Source organism: Marmota marmota, unplaced genomic scaffold (assembly GCF_001458135.2).
Source record: "Marmota marmota marmota unplaced genomic scaffold, marMar, whole genome shotgun sequence".
Classification (NCBI taxonomy): Eukaryota; Metazoa; Chordata; class Mammalia; order Rodentia; family Sciuridae; genus Marmota; species Marmota marmota.
This window is the reverse complement of record NW_026000174.1, coordinates 45,960,521-45,972,652: the sequence shown is the minus strand read 5'-3', so window position 1 is coordinate 45,972,652 and position 12,132 is coordinate 45,960,521. Positions and strand designations below refer to the sequence as shown.

Genomic DNA, 12,132 nt, shown 5'->3' with positions numbered 1-12,132 from the left:
GGGTGAACAAATCTGCTTCTGGGGGAGGGCGGGGGTGGGGACTAGACTTCAGTTGCTCCAGCAGAGCACACTTACTTGGCCTTCCATGCTGAGGTTAAATGTTTAATAAAAGTTGCAAATGAGTTTTATTCTGTAGTGAGCCCCTTCAAGAAGTTATTAATATTTATAAATTCCTAGAAAACCTAGAAGGATATAGTGTTTGCCTCCAAATGAATAAAGGGAGAAGGGAAGGCCTGAGCCACACCCCCTGGGTGTATTTGCTATTTGGAGAGTGGAGGAAGCATACTGTGGGGCAAGGCAGGGGCTGGAGGGGAGGAATATGGGTTCCCTGCAGGCAGCCTGGACCCCCAACAGTTCCAAGCACTTCACAAAGGGAAGAAAGTGCCCTCCTTCTGACATCAGCAAATCAAGGGCAAAGCCAGCTCTCCCGCCTCCTAGCTCCCTACTGGGTCCAAGGGATGGAATATTTGACTCTCAAAGGGAGGGTAGCTCTAGAGTTAAGACCAGATTCATCCAACAAGGAATTTTCTTCAGCATCTCTTATGTGCCTGGCCCTGTACCTGCCTCTGTGGTTTAGTGGTGGTTCCTACTGATTTGTGGTCACACAAGAGAGACAGACAATGAGCAAGTACGTCAGCCCCTCAGTATCAGAAGTCGAGGGGTCCCGGGACCTTCTGCAGATATGACAATCTGCCTAGGTTCAAACCCCTTATGTAAAGTGGTATAATATTTGCAAACAACCCCCACGCATCTAATTGATCTCTAAATAACTTACAATACCTAATACAATGTAAATGGTTGCCGTGCTGTTTAGGAAATCATGAGAAACAGGACAAGCACAGTATAAAAACTATTTTTAATCTGAAGTTGATTGAGGATGCAGGGCCTTGTGGGTGTGGAGGATGATAGTCAAGGAACACAGAAAATGATGGTCCGTTATGATAAGGCGACAAGACTGTGAATAGGATGTTATAACAGAGACCACGGGTCGGGGGTGTGCCGTGTGCATTTCAGAAGAGAAGGCCAGGGAGGCCCTCTCTGAACAGGTATTATTTATGCTGAGGGCCCAACAGCTGGGACAGAGGCTGTGGCTAAGCAAATGCTTTTGCCTCGGGCAGGCAAAAGCTTGGTGGGTTGAGAAGCTGATAGAAAGTGGGAAACAGTGGCCAAGAGAAAGTTGGAGCAGAGGGGAGGGAGCAGGCTCTGCAAACACACACACACACACACATGGTGCCACCTTATCCATTTTAAGTGTGTGATTCAGTTGCATTAATTATATTCATGCTATTGTACAAACATCACACCTATTTCCAAAATGTTTCCATCACCCCAAGTAGAAACTCTCTATTAAGCAATAATTCTCCCTTTCCCCCCTGGCCCCCCCCCCAATCTAATCCCCCTCTAATATACTTTGTCTCTTTGAATTTGCTTATTATAAATATTTCATATAAATAGAATCAGACAATATTTGGCCTTTTGTGTGTGGCTTCTTTCACTTGGCTGAATGGTTTCAAGTTCTTCTATGTTGCAGTGTGTACATACTGCATTCCTTTTTTGTGGCTGAATAATAGTCCATTGGCTACATGTACCTCATTTTGTTTCTCCATTCATTTCTTGGTGAACCCTTGGGTTGTTTTTACCTTTTGACTGTTGTGAATAAATATCAGCATGCTAGTATATTTGAGTCCCTGTTTTCACTGTTTTAGATAAATACCTTGCAGTAGAATTGTTGGGTCATGTAGTGATTTAACTTTTAACGGAACCACTACATTGTTTTCCGCAGCAATCGGATCATTGACATTTCTATGAGCAATATAGGAGAGTTTTAGTATCTCTATGTCTTTGCCAACACTTTAAAAAATTTTTTTGGATTATGGCCATCACAGTAAGTACTATCTCATTGTGGCATTGATTTGCATTTCCTAAATGACCTGTTAAGTTTGAACATCTTCTTCTGGGCTGGTTTACCCCTTGTATCTCTGTTCAAGCCACTTGTCCATTTTTAAATTGGCCTCTTTGTGGCTGAGTTGTAAAAATTGTTTTTGCAATGTTCTGAATGCTAAACTTATCGTATAAATGATCTGCAAATATTTTCTCTCGTTCTGTGGTCAGTCTTTTCACTTTCTCGGTAATGTCTTTGATGCTAAAGGGGTTTTAATTTTGATGAAGTTGAATTTATCTATTTTGTTGTTGTTGTTGTTCATGCTTTCTGTGTCATTTCCAAAAACCCATTGACAAATGTAGACTCATGGGTACTCACATCTATGCTTTTATTCTGTTTTCTCTCTTTTAAACATTCAGTTCTTGTCTAGATTTTAGAGGTCAGCCACTTTGGCAGGTAACAAAGCCTGTAAGCTAGCTAGTAAGTCACAGGGGACTCTCTGAAGTTGCTCATGGAATGGAGAAGAAAGTAAAACCTCAACAGTGACCAGGCTATGGTGACCTGTGCCAATCTAAAGCCAGGGTGAGGGTCATTGCTGGTTCAATGATATTTGTCCAAAATGATGAAAGAAAGTAAATTTTTCATAAAACTAGATTTATCCAATTTAAGAAACTGTCCATCATCTGGGTGGTTCCTTTTCATGCTATTAGAAACTTCTTATGACCCGAGACTGAGGATAGATGGTGATAGTTTCTTTAAGCAGTTGCACTTGGCAGACTTAGGAGTGATCAACCTTGTGTCAGAATTCCAAGTTTAGGGGAGGAAAATAGAAAACTAAACTATGGAGTCAAAGGTTTAGAGGTCCCCACAGACACTAGGGTTTGTTTTTATGGGCCTGTGAAGCATCTCGGGGATCTCTGCCTGATCCTTCTGTGGAAGGCTTCACAGGACCTTGCCCATATTCACTATCTTCCCCAAATATCTGATCCATTTCTGCTTTAATCATCATCTTTGTGCGAGGATTTTTTTTTTTTTTTTAGAAATGGAGAGTGGGGAACAAAGCAAATCAAAGCTAGAAGGTTTTTGTCTGACTTCCTCAGCACAACCTCCAACCGATTCCTCTGAAAGATTTTTCCAGATGGTTTTCTTTTTTACTTAAGGTATATAAATATCAAAAAAGAAAATAAAAAACAAGAAAGGAAAAAAAAAATCCTACCCCAAAAGAGAACATTGCTTTCTCACGGGAAAGAATGCTCAGTTGTACTCGGGGAATTGAATGAAGTTGGGTTAATGAGTTCACCCTTGTAAAACATTGAAATTCTCCCAAACATACTAATTAAGGTACTTTTGTCTTTTCTGTTGGTTTTAGCTTTGAAGATACTACAAACTTGGCATGCTGCAAAATGGAAGAGCCAAGTTTGGAAGCAATAACATAGTCTGTACTTGGCCATCAGCCTTGCACTTGAACGGCCTCATCTACAAAGTAGTCCCCGAACTTTTTTTGATGGCACCATGACTGCGCTGCATCCTATAGTTCTGCAGTTGAATGATTTCCCCTGGAGTTGTTCAGTGCACAATCTATGCAACCATAAAAATACTCCAACAAAAATAGAAACGAGGTGTAGCTCAGTGGGTAGACAGCTTGCCCAGCATGCATGAGGCCCCGGGGTTCCATCCCCAGCACTGACAAAATAAATAAATAAATAAAATGAACACAGACACCTAAGAAATGTGTATGTTTTTGTAAATTGCATACATGTCCTACTGTCAATATATTTAGATTATATATTGCTGAACATGATTTTTTTGAAATAAAAATTCTATAAAAATAACCAGGCACAGTGGTCCACACCTATAATCCCCGCAGATGGGGAGGCTGAGGCAGGAGGATCACAAGTTCAAAGCCAGCCTTAGCAACTCAGTGAGACCCTGTCTTTGAATAAAATAAAAAAAAGGGCTGGGGATGCGGCTCAGTGTTTGAGTGTCCCTGAGTTCAATCCCCAGTACCCTGTTCCCCGCCCCCATTCTATCAGAACAGTTGATTAGCAGTTATAGCAAGTTTCCTCTGTGTTGAGTGCATGGCTCTGAACACCCCTGGGGCAGGTGGTCTCACTTCCAAGACTCTGGCCCGGAAGAATCCCAGGGTCTTCTCGCACACAGGACACGGTGGCCTCCTGACAGCCGAGTGTTCCCAGGTCTGTCCCTTCCTGCCAGGACCCACGGTCGCCCGTTGGTTTTCCATTTCAGAATACACGGTCATCAACGAAGCCTGCCCTGGAGCCGAGTGGAACATCATGTGTCGCGAGTGCTGCGAATACGACCAGATCGAGTGCGTCTGCCCCGGGAAGAAGGAGGTCGTGGGCTACACCATCCCCTGCTGCAGGAACGAGGAGAACGAGTGTGACTCCTGCCTCATCCACCCAGGTGAGTGCCCGGCCAGAGCTCAGGCGGCCTTCGGGGTCCTGCAGGCGGCCCTCGGTGGTGCCAGGATTATTAAAAGGGACACAAGTCAGCCCGTTCTCACTACGGGCAAGGGAGTAGAGGGGTGTGTACTCTTCTCAGTGTTAGCGTTGTACATCTGTGAATGCATCCTCCACTCTATCTACCAGGTCAGTTACCGGAAATAGAGATTAAAAACAGAAAAGATGTGTTCTAGCATTTCCAGAACTCAGATGGGGGAGATGGAGGACAGGCAGCTACATTACTGTGCTGTGTAAGTGCCACACAAGTGCCATGATAGAGATGCCCAGGGGACTGTGGCAGCATGTCCCTTCCTAGAGGGAAGATCAGGGAAGACTTATTAGAGGAAGTGATGAGTACGCTGAGGATGGAAGTGACAAAATGCAAAGGGCCTAGGGGATTGGGTAGAGCATGTGCCAAGGCCCTGGGGCAAGAACAAGCATGAGGTTTTAGGAATTGCAATTAGCTCCGCCAACCAGGAGAAACCATGTGTGATGGGAGATGTGGAGAGAGGGAGAGAGACAGACAACAAGAGGAGAAAGCAATCTGAAGGAAGAAATGGGGGGCCAAATCCAGAAGGGTTTTGCAAGCCATGCTATGAATTTTAGGCTAAATCCTGAAGATATTTTGCTAAGTGTGTGTGTGTGTGTGTGTGTGTGTGTGTGTGTGTTGGGGGATGCCAGGGATTGAACCTGGGGTGCTTTACCACTAAGCTACAGCCACAAATAATATTAATAATAAGAAAAGAGAACATTTTAAAAATTTTGAGATGGGTCTTCACTAAGTTGCTGAGGTTGGCCTCAAACTCATGATCCTCCTGACTCAGCTCCCTAAGTCTCTGGGATTATAGGCTTGCACCACTGCTCCTGACCAGCCTTGGAGATCTTTTAAAGAAGAGGTGGGATATGACTTGAGGCAGGAGAGAAATAAGAGGACCTTAACAAAGGTAAAAGTCGGATGGGTAGAGAGAGGTGGAGGGATTTGGGTCATCCTGGGTTGGCTGGGTAGAGAAGGAGAGAGGGGAAGCAAAGAGCAGAAGTCAAGGAGGATGCTCTTAGCTCTGAGTGGGACAGCTTGGAAGTGGTCCAGTCACAGGAGAGTGTCTTTGGGTGGGATGGGAAATTCCCAGGCCCTTCTGTACCCCCCCCCCCATTTTTTGCCTTTATATAAAGCTGAACCTGACTTCTGTACCACCACTCTCCTGCCCCCACCATAGAGGGGACTTAATGCTCTTTTTTTTTGTTTGTTCTATTTAGATGTACCCGACAGTAGAGTGTACTTTGACATATCCGTACATGGAGTATGACTTCCCAATCTTGTGGCAGTACATGATGGAGTTTCACTGGTCGTGTATTCATATGTGAACATAGAAAAGTTATGTCAAATTCATTCTGCTGTCTTTCCTACTCCTTTCCCCTCCCTTCTCTTCATTCCTCTTGAATTTTTATTCCAATGAGCTTCTATTTCCTGCTTCTCTTATTGGGTGTTAGCATCCGTAGTATCAGAGAGAACATTTGGTCTTTGGTCTTTGTTTTATTTTGGGGGGGTTGGCTTATTTTACTTAGCATGATCGTCTCCAGTTCCATCCATTTACTGGCAAATGCCATAATTTTAGTTTTCTTTATGGCTGTGTGATGTTCTTTTTAGCGGTTGTAGATTTGATAACTGCATTGAAGTTCTCAGCTGGGTAGGGGCCAAGGTGGACTGAAAGTCATAGTGCATAATGTTTCTGATGTGATTGGCAACTCATTGAGCATTTTCCTGATGCTTGAAAAGCAAGGAAGTATTGCTGCCTTATGCTTCTGACACCCCCCAGAGTCTCACCTTTCCCTGTTTAGGCCAGGTCAGAAGAAGGACATTGAGATTTTTCTTTTCTATTTTTTTTTTAAATTTTAGTTGTAGATGGACACAATACCTTTATTTGTTTTTATTTTTATGTGGTGCTGGGGATGGAACCCAGTGCCTCACACATGCTGGGCAAGCGCTCTACCACTGAGCCACACCCCAACTTGGACATTGAGATTTTCAAATGAGCTTTCCAAAGGCTGATGAATGCAAGGATAAAAAAAAAAAAATGGGCTTTGGGAATTTCTCTCATTTCTCTCTTTTCCACTTCTTTCAAAAACAGAGAATGATGCCCATTTCTGCCAGGGACTTTGTTTTATGCAAAGCTATGAAAGAGGAAAGAAAATGGGGCTCAAGTCTGCAAATGATCCTTCTAAGTCCTTTCTCCTTGGAAGAGAGTCATGCTGGGCTTTAAATTAGGAGTGACTTCAGCATAACTTTTGTATATTTGTTTCCAGAAAAGAAATCCACTGCCCCAATTTCCTGATGGGTGAGTGTGGTTTGCAGGGAAATGGTTGAGTAATGCCTTCCAATTTTCTTGGAAAATTTGAGAGTAAAGCCTGGGTCTCTGTACTAGGTGTCCTTGGCAGTGATATGGGAGTCTTTGAACAATTTTCAGTATTTTCAAAATCCTTGTGGTTACTATTGGCTAACCACTAGCACAGACTCTGCTGTTACAAGATGACCTGAGGTCAGCCGTCTGATAGGCAAGAGAACCGCATAGATGGTGCAGGGGGGCTCCTGACCCATCATGTAGGAGGCACCCAAATCTGCAACCATGACTCTGGGACTGATCACTGGTTCTAGCCAATGAAAGACTATCCAAATTAACTATTTGGTTACCCTGAAAGGAAAGGCAAGATAAAGAAGAAAGGCCGTCTTTTAAAACTAAATTATAGAAGAGTGAGTGCAGATGCCCTCAGCAGTCACCATTGATGAAAGGGGATTCTCTGTGGGTCATTAAGAAAGTCTCCATTTTTATTTATATGTGCAATTGAATCATTGTCAGTCAGTATCCATTTTAACCCATGCACCTCCAGTCTTAGGATACTGGGCGCTCCCTCATGTCCTTCTGTGTGCTTCTGACATGACCACACTTGTTGTAGGCTTCTTTGATTCTCCCAAGACAAGGCTTTTCAGACTTGTACATTTTCTGCCCAGGTCTGGAATTAGTCATTTCTTCAAGGAACTCTGACCCGAGACCACAGTCTGGGACCTCAGGAGTGTTTCTGATAATTGGATTGTCATTGTTAATAGGTGGGTTTTTTTTCCCCCAGTGGATGGAGCTAACAAATCTGCTTTTTTTTTTTTTAATATTTTTTAGTTGTTGATGGACCTTTTTATTTATTTATTTATTTATTTATTTATTTGTATGTGGTGCTGAGAATCGAACCCAGTGTGTCATGCATGCTAGGCAAGTGTGTTACCAGTGAGCCACAACCCCAGCCCTGACAAATATGTTTTTTAAAAAATCGATCTATGTGAGGGGCTAGGGCTGTGGTTCAGTGGTAGAGTGTTTATCCAGCACATGTGAAGCACTGAGTTTGATCCTCAGCGCCACATAAAAATATTGTGTCCACCTAAAACTAAAAAATAAATAAATAAATGAATCTGTGATATTCAAGATTATTTATGTCTTTAATTTTTTTTCTCATCTTAAGACTTATTTCTTATTGATACTAACCTAATTACTTATTGGCTTTATCTTATGATAATAGAATTGTGCAAAGTTAACAATAGCACTATTAATACTAACAATAGGACCACCGAATGAAATTATGATTTCTTTATGGTTACTATTGATCTTAGACTATGTCCCATGAGGTATGTGCTGTGAAAATACTACATTTAAAAATCTATGTTGGGTTTGGGATTGTAGCTTGGTGGTGCTTGCCTAGCATGTCCGAGGCCCTGGGTTCAATCTCTAGATGCCCTCCCAATCAAAATCAATTGATGTGGCTAGGCGTGGTGGGGCGTGCCTGTATTCCCAGCTACTTGGGAGGCAGAGAAAAGACAATCACAAGTTTGAAGCCAGCCTGGGCAACTTAGCAAGACCCTGTCCCATATAATAAAAAAGGGGCTCAGGGTGTAGCTCAGTGGTAGAGCCTTAGCCTAGCATGCCTGAAGCTGTCCTGGCTGTCCTGGGTTCAATCCCTAGTACCACCACCTATTTGATGTATAGAGTGGCTTACTGTTTTCCATGTTTGAAAAAACAAGCAATTGTGTGAATATATATATATAGTGTGTGTGTGTGTATCTATATCTATCTATCTATCTATCTATCTATCTATCTATCTATCTATCTATATCTTTCCCCATTTCACACAAAAGATATTTTACCATAAACAATGCTATCTTCCTTTTCTCATGAAAAGCTAGAGGTTACTCCATATCAATATAAAGCCATCTTCACTTTTCTTTTCTTTCTTTCTTTTTCTTTTTTTTTCACAGTTGCTATAACTGCGTTGTATGGGTGACCATCATTTATGAACTTTTGGGTTGTTCCTAACCTTTTGTTATTATAAGTTGTATATCCCTTCTCCAAAACCCTTGGGACCAGAAGTATTTTCGATTTGTTTTGATTTTGTAATGCTTGGGTCTACATGATGAGATATCTTGAACATGATTTAAATTTGAACATGAGGCAGCAGAATACAACAGACACTAGTATGGCAGTATGTAAAAAAGTGGATGTGGAACCGATGTGAATCTGCAATATGTATACAGGGTAAAAATGGGAGTTCATAATCTGCTTGAATCAAATGTATGAAATATGATATGTCAAGAGCTTTGTAATGTTTTGAACAACTAATAATAATAAAAAATAAATTTGAACATGAAATTCATTTATGTTTTGTATACACCCTTTACCCAGCCTGAAGGTAATGTTACAAAATATTTTCAGTATGCCCACATTTTGGCTGCTGCCTGTCACAGGAGGTCAGATGTGGAATTTTCTGCTTGTGGTGTCATGTCAAAGCATAAACATTTTGGATTTTAGTGCAGTTTGGACCTCAGTTTCAGATTAGGGATGGTCACTGTATGGGCAGTGAATACACTTCGCACACATCAGTTAGTATTTTGTAAGTGTATCTTGGAGGTATGATGCTAGCAGAGGGGTCAGTGGGTCCCTTGGGAGTGCATATGTCATTTTCCGGCCTTTGCCCAATAGTTTTCTGTACATTTGGCCTTCACTCCAGCAGTGTATGAGGGTGCTGTTTTTTTTTTTTTTCCAAAGCCTTACAACAAAATGTGTCATTTTGGACTTTTGCCAGTCTCATAGGTGGAACACGGAATCCAGTGTGGCTTTAGTTGGCATTTCTACCGTTATGGTAGACAGTGAGCATCTCTCTGCTGCTGGTGGTGGTTCAGGACCATAAAGGTCAAGGGACACCAATGACAGGCATGGCAGTGTGACATCCAGCAGCATCTAGCAGCACCATGGTCCTCAGTGGGCCGATGTAGTTCTAGGCTGGGCAGCCCTGCAGCGGGTCCTGTGGCAATCTGTGTGCTACCTCCTGTCTTTGATCATGGCCTTGTTCATGTTAATCACTAGATTGGTTTTTGGGGCTTGTATCTTAAGGACCTTGACTTGCTGTGCCAAGAAATAGACTTGGCAGGGCCACTGAGGGAGGGAGGTTCTGAGTCCATTTACCTCCTCTGTAGCATGGTGAATAGGGATTTAAAGAGGAGCTTGGCACGTGATGGGGGATTGGCTTTTGGAAAGCACAGTGATACCCATGGGACTCCGTCATGCGCCATATGACTTACTGGAATTTGATGAATCATATTAGCAATTCGTCTTCTCCAGAAGGAGGGAAAGGAAACTCAGCATAGTGTAGAAAGAGGGCTACAAGTCTCTTCTGTGGAACACATGCACACACACACACACATTAAGGTCAATAAAAACCTAATTTCAGTTGTCAGCAAAGAAGCTCACGGATGCTGAAAGACTTGCTGGCTATCGGGAGCAGTTCATGAGACATTCATTTGTTCACTCAGCCACTCAAGTAATATTTATTGAGCACTTGCTAGGTGCCAGCACTGTATTAGGTGCTGAGGATATGATTTTGAGCAAGATATGATCTTGACTTGAGTCTGTTATAGGAAGACGGGTCACAGGAAGAGAAAATTAAGCCTGACATGGGCCATAACAGGGATAAGCCAGGTGGGGTCACGGGGAAGCAGAATAGTAACAGTCTCACCTCGAGAGTTCTTACTGTATGCCAGGCACTTTACCTGTGCTCATTTACTTTAAAACAATTCTAAGAGGCAGATACAGTTTTTAATCCCAGTTTGACAGATGAGGGCTCTAAGGCCTGAGGACCTTAAAGAATTGGCTCCAGAACCCCAAACTGGACAATGGCAGACTCAGAAATTAGCTCTGTTTTTGATAAATGGGTAGGAATTATTTATACCTTTCCTCATTATCCCTAGCCACTCAAGAGGCCATAATTTTGAAAGATTTATGCCTGGGAATTGCTCAGCCCCTGAGCTGCGGCTTGCTGGTGGGGCTGCCTGGCACTTTTGAGGGTAAGAATTATGTCAGGCCTTGGGGTGTTTCCAGGGGCAAACTCTGGGTATAGAAAGATAGAAGAAAGAGTGTCTAATGGCACAAGAAGACATTTACTATCTGTTATTCAATTAAAAGGGAGTTATAAAAAGAGAATGGACAGTATGTAGTTACAAGTCTAGCTTTTAAAATGATGTATGTGTATGCATGCAGAGAAAGTATTAGCGGTAGAATTCTCTAAGTCACAGGATATTTGTGTGTGTGTGTGTGTGTGTGTGTGTGTGTGTGTGTGTGTGTGTGGATGTGGGTGTTTTGTTGGGATTAAACCAAGAGGCACTTTGCCACTAAGCTATATCCATCAGCTCTCTTAGTAATTTTTATTTTTATTTTTTTTGGACTGGGGATTGAACCCAGGTGTGTTTAACCCCTGAGCAACATCCCCAGTTCTTTTAAAAAATATTTTATTTAGAGACTTTTATTTAGAGGTTTTGAACTCACCATCTTCCTGCCTCAGCCTCTGGAGCAGCTGGGATTATAAGCATATGCTGCCACCATGCCTGGCTCCCTGAGTCACACTAAATTGCTGAGGTTAGCCTTGAACTTGTGATCCTCCTGCCTCAGCCTCCTGAGTTGTTGGGATTATAGACATGTGCCATTGCACCTGGCTAGATGTTAGGATTTTAAGGTTTTTTTTTTTATTATTAGTATTGAATTCTTTTTGCTTATCATAATTTTCTAAATATTTCACAGTAAACGTGAAATATTTATATAAGGACAAAAAATAACACTATATTGATTGATTCTCTTTTACTCTAAGCGATTTCATGTTACTTTAAACATCAGCCACTAACTGGGAAGATGGTTCGGATCACTCCTAAACTCTCTAGTTAAATCCTGATAAACCTGGCATTTTCCAGTTTTTCCTAAGGACTGTGCTACTTTTCTCTGTCCTGATGCCCCACTAGAGCCAGGTGCAGGTGTATCTCTCATGCGGACCATCAGAACCTGCAAGCATGGAGACTGAGAATCTTCTTGGAAATGTTTCAGGTTGTACCATTTTTGAAAACTGCAAGAGCTGCCGGAATGGCTCGTGGGGGGGCACCCTGGACGACTTCTACGTGAAGGGCTTCTACTGTGCAGAATGCAGAGCCGGCTGGTATGGAGGAGACTGCATGCGTAAGTAGACCCGGAACCAGTTCTGTCACTAATGCACACGGTTTTACAGTTTCACTGTACAAGGGACTAAAGTTCATCTTGTTGGAATCTGAGTTTTGGAAGGTGTGGGGCCAGCGGGCTTTCTAGGCAAGACTATAAAGCAAAGCTATGTTTCCATCTGCTGGGTTGTGGACATCTGTTCATTCCGGATTGTTGGCCCCGGGAGGTTTCTATCCGCCCTTTGAGCTCGCCTCTCTCCTGGATGAAGCCCAGGTCA

At 42.6% G+C, this 12,132-nt stretch overlaps 1 protein-coding gene across 3 annotated transcripts in view; it reads left to right on the top strand.

The window, feature by feature from the left end:
- The window catches only part of Pamr1 (peptidase domain containing associated with muscle regeneration 1), a 78,165-nt gene that overhangs the window by 18,083 nt on the left and 47,950 nt on the right, over positions 1–12,132 (top strand). For all 3 annotated transcript variants that reach the window (XM_015477782.2, XM_048788593.1, XM_015477781.2), the window contains 2 exons: positions 4,130–4,306; positions 11,748–11,876. In XM_015477782.2, coding sequence (XP_015333268.2) covers positions 4,130–4,306; positions 11,748–11,876 — 306 coding nt within the window. The remainder of the gene's footprint in view (positions 1–4,129; positions 4,307–11,747; positions 11,877–12,132) is intronic.